Consider the following 18,237-nt stretch of genomic DNA (forward strand, 5'->3'; position numbering starts at 1 on the left):
TCCTGGCGGATTTTTCGGAGAAATTCTTGAAACTTCCGGACAAATTCCTGGAGCAAATTTAGGAGGAATTTCAGGAACAATACTAGAACGATTTTTTGGAGAAATTCATAGAGGAATTCTCAGATAAAACACTGGAAGAATGTCCAATGATATTTCTTGAAGAATTGCCAAAGGAATTCAAGGAAGAATTTAGCGAAGGTGTGTAATTAAAGCCTGTCCACGTTAAATTTCGGACACTGAGACAATGTCCAATCGATTTGTATCCATTTAATCACTTTGAACGAAAATTAAAACACGCTGAAAGAATCACATAACGCGGAGAGATTCAGTTGTCATGTAAATTGATCTTCTCAGTGGTTTGTGAAAATTTAAAAAAAATCACATTCGATGATGGGTGTCCGAAATTTAACGTGGACAGGCTTTAAGTTTCCTCCGGAATTTTTAAAAGAACATTTTCCCGTGGTAATTTACCATGGAAGAGAAATATCTATTTAACATCAAAACAATCTCAATTTCTTGTCGACATTCGTAAGAATTTTCTATATGGAAATTAAGTGAGGCAAATTTCGTGTGGAAATTAAAAGGGATTTTTTGTGGGAGCTCAGTAGAATTTGTGGAAATTAAGAAGAATTCCCCGTTTAATATTTGGAGTATTTCCTTTATTTCTTCCGAGATTTCTGCTTAACGCAAATTATTATAAATTCCCTCGATAATTTTAACTGAATTTTCAATTTCAATTCTCCTAAATTTAGACAAGAAATTCCTCATCAGAAATTCTCCTTATAAAATCCACGAAAAAATTTTTTAAATTTTCACTGAAAAATCTTTTAAAAATCCACGGGAAATTCAAAGAGTTACCCGACGGATATTCAGAGGAATGTGGGATGATGGTATGCATATGCCATTCAGAAGGAATTTAGAAAAAAAACTGAATAGATTAAATCTAGTCATAGAAGAATTCAGTCTATGTTTGCCGAAAATTAGATAGGCCATTGCGTTCCGATGTAATGATCGAAATACCTTTTTACAGACACGTCAAAACGCCTCCGCCGCAAGGAAAAATTCAAACGTTGGGCCATGGCCCAACCAGCGGAGGCCCAACTAAAAAGTGACCCAAGTATTAAGATCCCAACCAGCGAATCTCGACTGTACCTAGTTTACATATAGAGGTCGCAGAATTTATAAGTAAGTAATAAAATTGTATTTTCTATTCGCTGGCTTATTGATTGTCTTCAAGTGTCTTCAAATAAGTTGATAAGTCTTCAAATATTTTGAAAAGTCTTCAAAATGTCTTCACGAAATAAATGTCTTCACAGAGATTCAAATGTCTTCAAATTGAAGACATGTCTTCAAATCTGGCATCTCTGCTGGAGAGACAACCTTCAGCGCATGGCGAATGTGAGTAAACAGAGAGAATACGAGTAATTTCATCTGCGTGTTACGCGGATTTCGGGATAATTAGAGATTGCATTTTGTCTGGACACTATAAAAGTAGGTATACTAATGACATTCTTCTCCTCAAGAGACAATAATAAAACATTTATTCTCTTCTCGTAGAGAAATAATAACAAATATAATTAAAAACTTTCAGCAAGAAAAAACTCTCGAACAACATTCGAAAGCTATAAAGGTGACGAGTGTTTTTCATTAGACTTGAGTCGTTTTTCAGTGTGCTTCCATAATGAGTTTCCATAATGCCAAAACATTTCGTTATTCTTGTACCTCCTCGAGCATACTCGAACGATGAGTCGTTTTCGAGATCGAATCGAAACCCGTAATGCCAATCATGTTCGACTCGATAGAATTACGTTCGAATCGAGATGCACAATGCCACCCCAGATCTTTTTCCTGTGTATTTTCCATTTTTTATTCCCATTCAACTATTCTTATCTCGCTGTCATATAACTATTTGTCTAACGCAATTCAATAATAAGCCAGCTGATTTTTTGCATTTTGTAGGGTTAAGGATGGTTCTGATATTTTAGCAATTTAGGTTAGATCGTTTCATAACTTGCTAGTAACCTAATACAGCGGCCGAATTTTGAATTACAGTGACAGAAAAGTATTCGCGGTTAACACGTGCATAAATAACAACATTTTAAATTAAGAAAATTATTTTGAGCTTTTTAGTGGGATGTTTTCACCTGTCATAAGACGATTTTGTACAATCCCATTGAATTCTACCACTTGAGTGGTGGAATTCAATGGGATTGTACAAACTCGTCTAATGACAAGTGAATATTTTAAATGGTCGATAAGGGCGCTGGACACGTCCTCGCGGTCTAAAAGGGAAGGAAAAACACCTCTGCACTCGCAACGAGTTCATGCGGAATTTTATTGGAATCCTTGGGGTTAGGTTTTATCGCACAGGTTCGCCTTGATGAACGGGTTACCAATGTAATAGTAATGGAAAAGTCGTGTATTCTAATTGGAAGCCGAAACTAGCTGTTTTGCTCATTTCGAATTCTAACAATTACCTGCTAGAACTAGTCATGATATAGGTATAGGATGGATAGAAGATGGAAACGGTACGAAAGCGCATTTCCAATTATAGTGATTGCTAGAATATGAAAAATATATGGAAAGATACAAAGTAGAGGGATTGAACGGGCCTGAGATTGAACCCACGACCTCCTGCGTAAAAAAAGGTATTCGCGGATGAGCTTATTACTCCAGAAAATGTTGCATAAACTAATTTTTGGTAATCCATATGCAGCTCTTTTGTATCGTTCAATATTGTGATGTGAATATGCCAATTTTTAATAATATGTATATGTTGAGGATGGCAGCGGACTGTACTGCGCTGGTGTGCCTCGGTGGGTGCTCGCGTTCCTCTCGGGAACCGAGCGGGTGGGAGCAGGACCCTTGCGTTCCTTCCCGGGATGACTTCGCCTCATGAAGCCACGGGGGTGGGTTGAGCTGGACTAGCGCCCTGGCTAGCAGCAACCGAAAACTATTTTTGATTAACTCTTAGCCTTGATAAAGGCTAATTATTTTAATTAACTCTGTTGGACTGGAAGGGCAGTGGGTGGAAGCAAACACGGGAAAACACTTCAAACTACTATATTCATTCCTCTTTTCTTCCTTAATATTACAACACTTCACTGCCAGAAGGCAGCTTCTTCTTCTTCTGTTGATGCTACTGTTACTCGAGCGACGGCTAGGCTCGTCGCGGCCTCGTCAGCACCCGGTCGGCTGTCAGCTTGCGATCAAGCCGTCTCGCTCGCGCTCGGCTCACTCCGTTGGTCTCGATGCTTCGATGTTCGCTTGCTGCTCGTCCTGCTGTTGCTTCCGTGGTCGAATGAAAACTGAACGCCATCTTGCTGTCGTGCCACCGTATATGTACCCGAAAAGCTGCCGGTGACGCTGGAAAGGGTGGGCTTTCGGTGTGGACAATTTTGATGGGCAGAGCCTCGTGTGATGCAAGATTGGTCTTCTTCATCTGATGTTGCGGCTAGACATCCCGCTCGGAAATTTGTTCTAGACATCTCCGCGATATCTCTGAGACAAAATGTTGAGTCTCCTAGATATTTTTCTTCGATGTCTAGAACCTGTCACACCTCAAATCCGCCTCAAATGCAACAACCGTTTAAACCGGTGTCTACTTCAAATTTTAGACGAGTAAACCGTTTGAACCGAAAGGGATTTGACATATCAGTTCTCTTAGATAACGCAGAGAAATCTAAACGACATGGGTACCACAGTTCTCTTAGATTTTTACTAGACATTATGGAGATACGGATCCCTCTATTCTTCTTTTTATTTTTTTATAAATGTTTATATTACATTTCGAATTTGTAAAAAAAACATATTTAAAATACATACATACAAAAAATATAATTGAAAAATTTCATTTTTTCTCTTTACATTTATTTTAGAAATAATAATATACATATATATCGAGAATTGTGAGCGCTCGCATCTGGGAATCGCTGCATCATGTCCAATCAAATCGGTTATCCAGTTCCGGTACTCCGGTTCCATGGAAGGTGGACTGATTGTCTGGAACAGCGTAACCAGAAAGTGGTACCGAGTTTGACCTTGCTTGATCGGTGGGTCCAACGAAATGACAAAGAGCATCTGTCGATTATCCTTGTGCGGAAGCAGGAACAACCGCAACACCGATGACCTGGGAATTTTAAAATCGTGTGTTTTACCGTGCAGTTGGAAGAAACTGGAACAACTTAATGTCGTAGAGACCACCCGGCGTAAGACAATGAATCTCCCGGAAGATAGCAATGGCATCGCAAGTGGCGGAAATGACCGAAGCTTGCTTCATGACCTGGTCCGGGGATACCTCGACCGGATCCGTTTCAGCCGACTCCGTCATAGGAATGTGGAAGCGCATCTCCATTAGGCTGACCGGTGCATCATCGTTCCGATGGAACTCCACGGTCACTTCGTTCTTGCCATTGTTGCACTTGGAAACGTGGCTCAGCGGAATCTCAATGTTGGTTCTGCTTTCCACATAGAATGACAGCACACTGCCCTTGAAGTGAATCGTTCCCCAATTCCAGCCTCGCGTTGGCAGTTCCTTCTCCAGCATGTTCAATCGGAAATTCTGACATTCTTAACAAAGTCCGCAATTATCTGTTCGTCTCCCGTGAACCCAATAAACCTGTGCAGCAACTCATTCTTCATTCACTCATTCTTACCTGTATTGGACCTAAGAGATCGACGAAGAGGATGATTATTGTTTTCAGCAGTATACACTAATGTTCAATTTTCATGCTGGCATTGGATCTTAAACGTTGTGGTCGCCTTAGCTAAAGACGAGCTTAGCTCATCGAGGGAAATGGCTCTTTTCTTGTTAATACCCGGATTCGCAAGATCGTCGGATTGGAGACACACGGCAATCGTTAATTAAACTGGGACGGATTTATGACCAACGGGTTCTTTGGTAATGTATGAAGATTTTTTCGATATATTATACTGGATGAGCAGCAAAGATCGGAGAAAAAAGTTTCTCGTCGGTATGGAATGGTTGATACGAGTTTCCGTACTTTATTCCTCCATCATCGCAATCATTTGCAGTGTAGTATTGTCCGCAGCCACAACAGTCCATGGTTTTGTCCCAGGAACTTTGATCGGTTCCCACCACTCCAGCACCGCTTATCACTGACAAAGTCCCCGTAACACACACCGCACGCCGATTGACTCATTTAAATCAACCGATCAAAAAGACACAATTTGGCCAAAACCAATAATTATTCTACCTTTTTATCCGACAATATTGAGATTTTTCTCCTTTAGTTCCTTTCCGATCCGAAACACGCAAGTTATATATAAATACGAGAAAGGAAAAAAGATGGCGACAATCGAAGCGCGAAAAAACTGGACTAAACCGATTCAACTGCAGTTTCGACGACATTTCGACGAGTGCACCGGTAGATACACACACAATTGTAAATAGCCGAAAGTACTATTATACGGGCCCAAGTATAAATGAATCTTGACTAAGACGGTTTGCGTCTTTTCGAGGTAGATTCCTGTTCGCTTTTAGACATCCTTCCATGCGGGATTCAGTTCGGTTGGGAATGAACTGAACAGTATATATTAGTGCTGACGTAGGACTTACGTTTCTTTTGGTTCCGGATTTCTACCGGACCGCAACTATTTCTTCAGAACATCTCATCAATGTTCAATGGAAATAAGATCAGGTGACAATATTGGATTATTGAGCCCTTGAGGTACGTTGAATATGATCCATTCAATTACTAAATGGGCAGTATCCTTTGGGTTAATGTCATGCCGGAAGTGAGTAAATCAAGTCAAAAACGACTTTACTGTTAAAACGTTACTCTCGAAAAGAGTCCCTACACGCAACAAAATGTTGCGGTCGAAACTACCATTCCGTGGGTTAATTTAAGAATACGCACCGACGATTTTCAGCAGACAACAAACCCGTTTGATTTTACCATGCGCGCAGTAAAAATCAACTGTGGTCCTAGTGAAATGTTGTTACATGCACTGAATCAGTGGTGAATTTGTCCGAATGCATGGTTAATTTAACTGAAAATTTGTGGTTGTTTTAAAAACATGGCGTAGTCTACAAAATAGTAATTGTTACCATGGAATTTTTTTCTGTGTAGTGACTCAGGCGCCTCCTCAACAGATAGAGCTGATAGCCAGGCAATCAACATCGTCAGCGGACAACTACACGGGATACGAACTATTTTTCAGCTGCTCGATGCGATCATAGAGTTCATGAGTGATCAAAATAACATCAGCAAGGAACAAAAACAGTCCAGTGGAAAGATACTCCGTAACGCCAAACGACAAGCGACTTCCAAGGTGAAGCGAAGTTTGATATGTACGGAACGCAAGTGCAGTTGAGGGGTTTGAGTAAAATGCCTTCAGCGTGTGTTAATAGATTCACACATCAGCGTGTCAATCGGCGAACAGCAAGCCATGACTTTGCCTCTTCTAGTCAGACCTCCGCGGCGTGCACACGCATCCACGGAGAGTCGCTGTCACAACTTCATTCCGGCCATTTAGGGTCACACATTTTGGCGATCCTGCCAGTCTATTTTTTGGATCCTGTCGCTGATTTCATGAGGTGAGTTGAATTCAAGTGGTTAAATTGTGACGAGTGATATATTTCAGTTCGCAAAATCACAAGACGCGTCTCGAAGACCGTCGGAAAATGGTTTGTGGTTTGCAAAATCACAAGACGCGTCTCGAAGACCGTCGGAAAATGGTTTGTGGTTTGCTAAATCACAAGACGTGTCTCGAAGACCGTCGGAAAATGGTTTATGGTTTGCTAAATCACAAGACGCGTCTCGAAGACCGTCGGAAAATGGTTTGTGGTTTGCAAAATCGCGTCTCGAAGACCGTCGGAAAATGGTCTGTGGTTTGCAAAATCACAAGACGTGTCTCGAAGACCGTCGAAAAATGGTTCGTGGTGGCGCGTCTGAAATACCGCTAGAAAAATGGTTAGTGGTTTGAAGAACATCAAAGCCTCGTCTGGAAGACCGTAAGAAATTGGTTTGTGGTTTGTAAAATTACAATGCGCATCTGGAAGATCGGTGGAAATGGTTTGTGGTTTAAAAACTATAAGGCGTGTCTGAAAGGCGGCCGAAAAAAAAATATTGAAGTTTGTAAAACAACAAGGTGCGTACACGGAAGAAAAAAAGTACCCAGCGTTGAGTTTTTTTAAACTTATTTCTGAGTTTTTTTTTTCTTCTCTTTCATCCACTCTTTCTTCTGTTGTCAAAAACAAAAGAGCCAAACAATCCAACGATGCCAGTTCAATACGGGAAGCCAACTTTGAGTTTTATTACCTGAGGTCGAAATTGAGTGAATTAAACTTACATTTGGGTAAATAGATTTTCCGTTGGGTACTTTTTTAACATGGGAGTAAAGGCAAACTACTTCGACCCTACTTACTCAATTTTGGCTTCCCGTACGGATGTTCGAGGTTGGGTGAATTAAACTCACTATTGGGTAGTTTATTTCTTCCGTGTATGGAAGACCAACGGAAAATGGTTTACAATCTAGAAAATTTCAAAGTCCTGGGAGTATTGATTTTGATTAAAACAAAATTTTATTTCATGAAGCCACTTGGCGATGTACATGAGACTACGAAATCTGAGAGAAATGGAGAAATATTCAATGATGTACTGTTCGAAACTGTTCGAAAAGCCAAATATAATATCTAGAAATTTATCTTGGAATGTACTGACTTAGTAGCCATAGCGGGATTACTTGTAGGAGCAGATATCTTGGAATTTGAAAAATTAATAAGGTTACCGGATTTTACAAAGCTATTCGGAAGTTCGAATTTATTATGCGTAAGATTAGTTTGGAGTTATTAACTAGCAGTACTAGTTGATGGCAAATGGTTGATGGTGTACTATTATACGCGAAACTAAAAGTTGAATTAAATGTACGGATTATGGTTGGATTTGGATTGACTTTGGATTGGATTTGGATTGGATTGGACTGGATTGGATTTAGATTGGATTTGAATTAGATTTGGATTGAATTTGCATTGGATTTGATTTGAATTGAATTTGGATTAGCATGGATTTTCTTATCTTTATTAGGTTGTTCTTAAATCTTATTAGTAATGAAGCTCAACGTTGGTTAGTTTTGGATTCCATTTGGATAAGATTTGGAATGTTTTTTTGGAAGAAATTGTCATTGTATTTGACAAGCAAAAGAAGGTCATGGGCTTCGTAAATTTGCTGTTCTCTAATCATCCAACGAAAGTATGAATCACGTTTTATCTTACACGACCCACAGTTTGGCAACTCTCAATCACTACTGGCTTTGCTTCTTCTAGTCAGACTTCCGCGGCGTGCACACGCATCAACGGAGAGTCGTTGTCACAACTTCGTTCCGGCCATTTAGGGTCACACAAGACCGGGAAGTGACGATCTGAGAAGGTGCTCGCACTGTCGAAGCAGAGGGCAGAAGGCATCGGTACGTTCCAAGCTGCTGAGCCTCTGGGGAAAGCCAGCCAGCTTGCAGGGAGAGTGATGTACAGAGGCGAAACCTCTTTGGTTAGAGCCGACAAAGAACGGTACGAAAAAGCTAAGAAATCTACGTTTGTCTAAAAAGGGGGGCGAGTGGTGTACCAAAAGCCTACGTAGACTTTTTTTATACGAAAATTATTTTAAGCTTTTAGTGGAATGTATTTACTTGTCATAAGGGAAGATCCATTAATTACGTAACGCAACAATTGGCAGTTTCCAGCCCCCATCTCCCCTATGTCACACTTTTTGTATGAATCACTCAAAATTTTTGTATGGATTGTCAACCCCCCTCCTTCTCTAAGCGTTACGTAATTTATGGATGCTACCTAAGACGAGTTTGTACTATTCCATTCAATTCCTCTACTTTATTGTACCTTTGACAGATACGTATTTCCACCTCAACAGTAAGGCCGTCTTCAGTGTCTCGTTCAGTGTCAAGTCGAGTCAAATTGGCTGCGGCAGCTGTCAAAAATGTTGCTTAAAAAAAGGGAAACAAAACTGTGCTGAAAAATAATAACAAAATAAATTGTTGATGGCGATCATGATGAGGATGACTATAAAATAATTTTCTTTCAGGATTGTTTTTCAATTCGCTTATATCCAAATGAGGTGCGCGTTCAATTTCATGGGGAAAGCAAGTAAAAAAATAAGATTGAACAACACTCGCTCTCCAAATAATGCAGTTTTGGGCATTTAATTTGAAATAATAATAACAACAATATCCTAAATCTCAATTGAATCAATTGATTTCCATATTTGTAATGCAAATCAATCACCAAAAAAAGCGTTTTACGCGGTGGAAACATTATCTAATCACGAATTTCAGGGATAAATTGCATTGACTTAAAATGCTTCTCCATTTTCAACATGGCCATCACAAATTTCGATCAGAAAAATGTTGCTTTTATTAAATACCGTCATAAGCTCTTTGCAATGCAAATATCCTTATTGGGGTAATTAATTTGACCACATTACGACCAAAAATTGTAGCTTTCATTGAGCTTTGGAAATATGGTTTATCACGCTCTTTATCACTACCGTAGAGCTGCTCATAAGATCGATAGGCGTTTAATATTTGAAGCTTTTTTAACATACTTATAAGGGGTTTATTGATAGCAATAAGATTGACAATGAAACTGAGCAACTAGCTATGACGATTGCTAAAGCCTGTCCACGTTAAATTTCGGACACCCATCATCCAATGCGATTTTTTAAAATTTTCACAAACTGAGAAGATCAATTTACATGACAGCTCAATCTCTCCGCTTTATGTGATTCGATCAGCGCGTTTTCATTCTTATCCAAGGTGATAAAATGGTTACAAATCAATTGGACATTGACACAGTGTCCGAAATTTAACGTGGACAGGCTTTATTATAAATCCGCTATAAGAATTAAATAAATCCAAGAAGCATTGAAATTGTTACTTGGGCTATGTGCGGCCTGGGTGCAAACGGAATATCAGAAGTATTCTGGACCGATTCAGGACTTATGGAAATAGATGGACTGGAGGGTTCAGGAGTACAGAAAAGAAACTAGGTGTGCGCCGTTTCGAAAATTGGCGGAGATGGATCCATTCTATAACCATAGGGAGGATAAGCGTCACGATGTTTTACTGCGTTTGATTATTTTCTATTTCGTTTATTTGACAGGCTCAGGCATGTATAACACTTAACGGAGCTGAGACTCTTCATGATATTTACAAACTATATCATTATTATCAACAGTTAGTAAGGGAAAAAGGACGTAGACCAAGATACTCGTGGTAACTCAAGGTTAGATTGCGTAATTTCAGGATGGACGGGGTTGTGACTTAGGTTTGGGGTATTTCAGCTGCTCATCCGGGTATTCGACGTCATTAACGGTGTACCGTAGCGTCGTGCTCGAGTTGTGGTTCGCCAGGGAGCATCTTCCGGATGGCCAAAGTTTCATGGAACACGGAACATTAAGCTCTGACTTAACACCGATCCACTCTGACAAGAAAATAAAAACTGAGAAAAAAAGGAAGTATTAGACTTTTATGCCAGACGAGCAAAGAAAGGCATAGATAGTCTGTATATACTCCAAATCGCGATCCCCCAAACACCTCTCACTTCCCTGTGGGGTTGTTTACCTCGGGCCACACGGGTATCCAATAGTTGCTCTCTGGAACTATTTTCCAAGAAATACCAAACTACGTAATCGATGTCATCGTAACCGGCTCCACACCTACATACGTTGCTATCGACAAGGTTTATTCTGTAGAGAAGTGCGTTTAGTGAATAGTGGTTGGACATAAGCCACGACATCGTGCGAATGAAGCCTCGACTTAAGTCCTCACCTCTGAACCACGCTAGCGCAGAAACTTAAGGAACTATGGAAAATAGCCACCGTCCAAGTTCATTGTGTGACCAAATCATTTGCCAATTTTGAAGAGTGCTCTGACGGACTAATGGGAAAAACATGGTTCTTGAAGTTTTCGAAAGGTGATTGAATTGACGTTGAAAACACCGAAGCCAGCGGATGCGTTAATGCGAGAATCATAAGTGCAGTATCTGTTATTGCAATTGTCATGTTCATATTTTTCAGAAAAAAGGGAGGGAATAGATATTTGTCGAAGATGATCTGGTATTCCTCGAATAGCGTGTTTCATGGACAGATCGTATTCAATGGACCGATGAACCAGTTCAAGCATATTATCGAAGATTTCTAAGACAAGTGTGTCCCTTGTTCCACATTTGATCAGTATTCTAAGTGAGAGCTTCCAGTTACGGTGGTTCAAATCCACTTCAAATCATTCGGAGATTCCATCTTTGGAATTTGCACAGGAACCTCTTTGGAAATTTCACCAGCAATTCTTCAAAAATTTTACGACCAATTATTTCGAATTTGAGCGGAAAGCTCTTTGGAATCACTACCCTATTGCCCTCTTGCTCCATGTATTCAAGTTGTCGCACTGACGCAGTTGCTTGCGCTGACGATCTTATTTCTTTTTTTCTTATTGGTCGGAATGAACCACTGTGTCCATTTCATTGAACTTTTGTAGTATACCCATATTGTATCATTTGTTTTGTGCATGTCTTTCTGCTTCATTTCTTTTGAGTAGAAATTAAGTAGTCGTTTTGACGTAATCTACGTTAAGGAGAAAGCAAAATAAAATCTCAAAATTGGGGACTGTCACGAAATCATGTAAGATTTCAAAAGTTAATAGCGTCTTTATCTTTCGATGGTTTTTAAAGATTTATATATCAATATCAATTTGTAAACTTTCCACCCACTTGCTAATTGCATTAAAATTATTTTTTATCAACGCAAAACTATTGAACTGGAACCAACCAATCTCGTTCATGCATCCCCAACACGGACATCAGATTGATGTAAGGAACGCACCTTTTGGCCCACCGACTAACTTTCTCTGTGCATAAAAAGAGTCTTGTCTTCCGCGTACGTGTGATTTTCGTTAGAGATTTCACGGCGAGCGGAATGCTCCGCTGCAGCATGGACCGTCTGGAAGTAACGGCTCGGTGGCGTTGGCGGAAGAACAATTTTCGCTACGGTGGCGTTTGTGACGTGTCAGCAGCAGCAGCGGGTCATTTACGGTCGAGATTTCCTCAAAATATAAAATAATATTTACAATATCAAAATAATATTTTTAAACTCAAAATGCGTTCAGAAGGCTCACGCTTTTTTTGACCATGATCAATTAGAGATCTGAGTCAGCAGATAAAGAAATAAATAAAAATCTTGAAATGGTATACCAACAGTGTCTATTTCTATTGATTGTGGTTGTAGTGTAAGCCTCTGTCTATTTAGCCTATTGAATCTGTTTTCCCTTCAATTAATTATAACCTGGCACCGCAAATTTTCAAAATGCCAAAATTTGGTAGCTCGGATGATGTAATTTTAAAACCGCTTATAGGACTAATCGGATGAAATCGATGGAAGCTATTTTAGTCGACTTTAAAGACTCAAATTAGAATTAAAAAGTCAAAAGATAACTAGTTCTGCTCTTACCAGAACAGTTCGAAGTAGTGGCTCGGTCAGTTTCCGGCTCAACCCACTTTTTTATGTACCAGAAGCTGTTAATACGTGACCATTAATAGGGTTTTAGCTAGTTTGTACGTAGTTCAAAATATCATCAAACGAATAAATTTCATCAAGAATGAGCATCTGTGGTTTTGGGGAAAAGTTATCAGGTATTTTTATTCTTTACTTTTACTTCATCCGATGATGGTAAAGAGGACGAAAATAAAACATTTGAATGATTACATACGTTTAAACATTTTAAGTTTCTAAAAGTTAATAAAAGTAGCTTAATAATAATGCCCTTAGTCACGTCCCATTTTTTTTTGTATTTTGTATTCGTTGTACAGAATTTTGTACGCATAAATAATACTGAAAACAACTAATAATTTCTAGCGCGTTTTGTTTATTATGAATTATTTCAAGACTTTGGAAGTCTATAGAAGAAAAAGAATTATTCCAAACCTTTTGGAAGTCTATATTTATATTTGTGCTGTGCGATACATTTTATAATAAACGAAAAAGGCATCATCACCGATAGATGGATTAATCTGTTTTTCAGAGGAATTACTGCAATTGAAAAAATATGTTATTGAACAGTACGAAAAAACTGCATACGATTAATCGAAGATACTACTCTGCAACAAAGAATGGCAAAAGCAATTAATTACTGAACAAATTGCACAGAGATTGACATGGAGCAACCGAACGGCAGACAGCTTTCATCATTTATTCTTTTTGAAGTTGTAAGAGACCGCTTTGTTGGTAAATGCAGTTTCTTTGTCAGCACTCAAGGCGATCATAGTTATTGCGTAGGTTTCTTTATCCAATGCAGTCACTGAAAGCTATGATGCTGGGTGCTCTACGCCACTGGAAGTAAAAGAAGCGAACACCGGGTAGACAGACAACAATTCCATCACATTTTTGCCCGTCGACGGCACCCGAGCAAAAAACCTTTTGCTGCAATTTTCTGCTCTTCTGCGTTCGGTCATCGTTCTTGAGTGGGTGTCAAGTGAGCCTTTTCTTGGCCACCGGATAGGGTACCTTTTAGTAAATTAAATAACTTTAAGCCCTGGATCAGAATGCTTGAGGAGGCAAAGTGATAGTATCTTAGCGCCTTCAAACGGCGTATGGCGTATCTCTTCAATCCAAATGAAATCGAAACAATTCGTATGCCACGAACATGCGCGTGGTCTGCTCAACGAAGAAGGAAATAAAATGCCAACCTTCGATTTCATTTGGACTGACGCGGCGACTACGGTGTAGATGGATAATAAGTGGGTAGCAAGGTTGGCACTGCCCTGGGGTAGTATCCAAGGCGTGTACAATGACCGATGAATTCTGGTCATCTAACAGTCATTCACCCGTATACTGATGGGGTGGTTCACAGAAGGACAAATCACGAAAGCGAAAGACAAAAGAATGGTAGAATTCCTACTTATTTTCTTTTTGTTTCCTAGAATCGATTACGATGCTCTCTTGTAAGCTAACAGTTTAGGAACTTTTCTGACTTCCTGGATGTTGTAGTATTTGTAGTCATAGATAGCATTCAACTAATGTATACATGCTCTTAAGAAGTAGTAAACATAAATAAACAAATAAATGGCATCTCTTTTTTCAATTTCATCCCACAGTGTTTCATGGCTTATTGGCTCTATGCAGCAATGTAAACAATAATCGATCGCGGGTCACACGATGGATAGCGACTGGTAATGTGTAGTTTAGTAGAACAAAACAAAAACCGGTTAGGGTCTTTATTATCGGGGTCTTTGTATGGGATAAGCTTATTATCAATCGAGTGCTTATCATTCGAATAAGTTTAATAAAGCAAAAAACTTTTTCAATATCTTATGTGACAAATTATTTCTAATTCTTAGTTTGTAAAAAAGACCAACACTCCAATGATACCAGCCATGCAACCAGTCCAACCAGTCATTCGAACTGTGCTCATTACTGTTGATGGTGGACCGTAAAAGAATGACCTTTACGGGTACAAGATACACACATTCGAAGTGGTTAATAGGTGACGGGGATGCGACTACGTGACGATTCCTTTCACACATGGTGCTCGCCTTTGGAGGGCACAACTCATGAACGTGCTCATTTCGCGCCAAACGTGTCTCGCAAAGGGAGTAGCATCTGTAGGAACGGAACGGTGGTGTAGCAAAGAACTGCCTGACCATGACTTGTAGCTATATATCAGAACTTCCAACCGTGGCGGCTATAATAATCTACTTGCGGATGTTTCCCCCGTTCGATGAATGGATTCAAAAGAAGCAAAACAAAATCACCATGCCATTTGGGGTGTGCTGCTGCTAATCGGGAGCAGAAACAGTTCTGGCAGATCACAAATGCGAAGGCAACCAACAATGTTGTGAACAGCGCCATGTCCGGATTTGGCAGAGCAATGAGGAACTCGATATTGATGAGTCAACGTTTGTTTTGGGTTCACAAAAAGGGTGCGATTGGTTGGCTCGACCTTCACTACATTGGCATTTCAGTAATAACGAAATGATTGCGTATTTACGCAATGTTTTTGCCTTTCTCGTATACTAAGTATACGGTAAAGGCTATATGATCGCTCCAAAAACAAACTTTTTATAGAAGGCCCGGAGACCCATAGTGTTATATACCAATCGACTCAGTTCGACGAATCGAGGTGATGTCTGTGTGTGTGTGTGTGTGTGTGTGTGTGTATGTGTGTGTGTATGTGTGTGTGTGGGTGTGTGCAGAACTACTTTTTTAATGTCACTCATTTTTCGGGCATTTATTCTCAACCGATTTGCTCGCAACAAGTTGCATTCGATGCAGAATCCTGTCCCATTGGTTCCTATTTGAAATTGGCCAGATCGAACTATGGGATCAGAAGTTATGGCCAAAATACAAATTCATACGAAAAAATCGCGTAGAAAATGTCACTCATTTTTCGGGCACTTATCCTCAACCGATTTGCTCGCAACAAGTTGCATTCGACGCAGAATCCTGTCTCATTGTTTCCTATTTGAAATTGGTCAGATCGGACTATGGGATCAGAAGTTATGGCCAAAATACAAATTCATACGAAAAATCGCGTAAAAATGTCACTCATTTTTCGGGAATTTATTCTCAACCAATTTGCTCGCAACAAGTTGCATTCGACGTAGAATCCTGTCTCATTGTTTCCTATTTGAAATTGGCCAGATCGAACTATGGGATCAGAAGTTATGGCCAAAATACAAATGCATACGAAAAAATCGCGTAAAAATGTCACTCATTTTCCGGGCACTTATCCTCAATCGATTTGCTCGCAACAAGTTGCATTCGACGCAGAATCCTGTCCCATTGTTTCCTATTTGAAATTGGCCAGATCGAACTATGGGATCAGAAGTTATGGCCAAAATACAAATTCATACGAAAAAATCGCGTAAAAATGTCACTCATTTTCGGGCACTTATCCTCAACCGATTTGCTCACAACAACTTGCATTCGACGCAGAATCCTGTCTCATTGTTTCCTATTTGAAATTGGTCAGATCGGACTATGGGATCAGAAGTTATGGCCAAAATACAAATTCATACGAAAAATCGCGTAAAAAATGTTACTCATTTTCGGGAATTTATCCTCAACCAATTTGCTCGCAACAAGTTGCATTCGATGCAGAATCCTGTTTCATTGTTTCCTATTTGAAATTGGCCAGATCGAACTATGGGATCAGAAGTTATGGCCAAAATCCGACTTCCTACGTAAAAATCGCGTAAGTAATGTCACTCATTTTTCGGGCCCTTCTCCTTAACCGATTTGCTCGCAATAATATGCATTCGACGCAGAATCCTGTCCCATTGTTTCCTATTTGAAATTGGCCAGATCGAACTATGGGATCAGAAGTTATGGCCAAAATACAAATTCATACGAAAAAATCGCGTAAAAATGTCACTCATTTTTCGGGCACTTATCCTCAACCGATTTGCTCGCAACAAGTTGCATTCGACGCAGAATCCTGTCCCATTGTTTCCTATTTGAAATTGGTCAGATCGGACTATGGGATCAGAAGTTATGGCCAAAATACAAATCCATACGAAAAAATCACGTAAAAAATGTCACTCATTTTTCGGGCACTTATTCTCAACCGATTTGCTCGCAACAAGTTGCATTCGATGCAGAATCCTGTCCCATTGTTTCCTATTTGAAATTGGCCAGATGGAACTATGGGATCAGAAGTTATGGCCAAAATACACATTCATACGAAAAAATCGCGTAAAAAATGTCACTCATTTTCCGGGCATTTATTCTCAATCGATTTGCTCACAACAAGTTGCATTCGAAGTAGAATCCAGTTCCGTTGTTTCCTATTTGAAATTGGTCAGATCGGACTATGGGATCAGAAGTTATGGCCAAAATACAAATTCATACGAAAAAATCGCGTAAAAAATGTCACTCATTTTCCGGGCACTTATCCTCAATCGATTTGCTCGCAACAAGTTGCATTCGACGCATAGTCCTCTCCCATTGTTTCCTATTTGAAATTGGTCAGATCGGACTATGGGATCAGAAGTTATGGCCAAAATACAAATTCATACGAAAAATCGCGTAAAATGTCACTCATTTTTCGGGCACTTATCCTCAACCGATTTGCTCGCAACAAGTTGCATTCGATGCAGAATCCTGTTTCATTGTTTCCTATTTGAAATTGGCCAGATCGAACTATGGGATCAGAAGTTATGGCCAAAATACAAATTCATACGAAAAAATCGCGTAAAAAATGTCACTCTTTTTTCGGGCACTTATCCTTATCCGATTTGCTCGCAATGAGTTGCATTCGATGCAGAATCCTGTCCCATTGTATCCTATTTGAAATTGGCCAGATCGAACTATAGGATCAGAAGTTATGGCCAAAATACAAATTCATACGACAAAATCGCGTAAAAAATGTCACTCATTTTTCGGGCACTTATCCTCAACCGATTTGCTCGCAACAAGTTGCATTCGACGCAGAATCCTGTCCCATTGTTTCCTATTTGAAATTGGTCAGATCGGACTATAGGATCAGAAGTTATGGCTAAAATACAAATTCATACGAAAAAATCGCGTAAAAAATGTCACTCATTTTTCGGGACTTTATTCTCAACCGATTTGCTCGCAACAAGTTGCATTCGATGCAGAATCCTGTCCCATTGTTTCCTATTTGAAATTGGCCAGATCGAACTATGGGATCAGAAGTTATGGCCAAAATACAAATTCATACGAAAAAATCGCGTAAAAAATGTCACTCATTTTCCGGGCACTTATCCTCAATCGATTTGCTCGCAACAAGTTGCATTCGACGTAGAATCCTGTCCCGTTGTTTCCTATTTGAAATTGGTCAGATCGGACTATGGGATCAGAAGTTATGGCCAAAATACAAATTCATACGAAAAAATCGCGTAAAAAATGTCACTCATTTTCCGGGCACTTATCCTCAATCGATTTGCTCGCAACAAGTTGCATTCGACGCAGAATCCTGTCCCATTGTTTCCTATTTGAAATTGGCCAGATCGAACTATGGGATCAGAAGTTATGGCCAAAATACAAATTCATACGAAAAAATCGCGTAAAAAATGTCACTCATTTTTTCGGGCACTTATCCTCAACCGATTTGCTCGCAACAAGTTGCATTCGACGCAGAATCCTGTCCCATTGTTTCCTATTTGAAATTGGTCAGATCGGACTATGGGATCAGAAGTTATGGCCAAAATACAAATTCATACGAAAAAATCGCGTAAAAAATGTTACTCATTTT

At 39.6% G+C, this 18,237-nt stretch overlaps 2 protein-coding genes across 5 annotated transcripts in view; both read right to left on the reverse strand.

Moving 5' to 3' along the window:
- The window catches only part of LOC134212850 (ubiquitin-conjugating enzyme E2Q-like protein 1), a 292,956-nt gene that overhangs the window by 223,459 nt on the left and 51,260 nt on the right, over positions 1-18,237 (reverse strand). The window lies entirely within an intron of this gene.
- LOC134210012 (FACT complex subunit Ssrp1-like) lies at positions 3,161-4,546 on the reverse strand. Its single transcript, XM_062686036.1, has 3 exons — positions 4,185-4,546; positions 3,921-4,129; positions 3,161-3,366 (listed from the first exon to the last, which is right to left on the reverse strand). The coding sequence occupies exons 1-3, from the start codon at positions 4,544-4,546 to the stop codon at positions 3,161-3,163; spliced, it is 777 nt and encodes a 258-aa protein (XP_062542020.1).

The sequence above is a fragment of the Armigeres subalbatus genome, chromosome 2, assembly GCF_024139115.2.
Source record: "Armigeres subalbatus isolate Guangzhou_Male chromosome 2, GZ_Asu_2, whole genome shotgun sequence".
Lineage (NCBI taxonomy): Eukaryota > Metazoa > Arthropoda > Insecta > Diptera > Culicidae > Armigeres > Armigeres subalbatus.

What these genes read in the sequence shown, in the direction of transcription:
- LOC134210012 (XM_062686036.1), bottom strand. Translation starts at nt 4,546, where the DNA reads ATGCTGGAGAAGGAACTGCCAACGCGAGGCTGGAATTGGGGAACGATT. An exon ending in GGTGGTCTCTACGACATTAA is followed by an intron (nt 4,130 to 4,184) that starts GTTGTTCCAGTT and finishes TAAAATTCCCAG; the next exon opens with GTCATCGGTGTTGCGGTTGT. An exon ending in TGATGCAGCGATTCCCAGAT is followed by an intron (nt 3,367 to 3,920) that starts GCGAGCGCTCAC and finishes CACCCTTTCCAG; the next exon opens with CGTCACCGGCAGCTTTTCGG.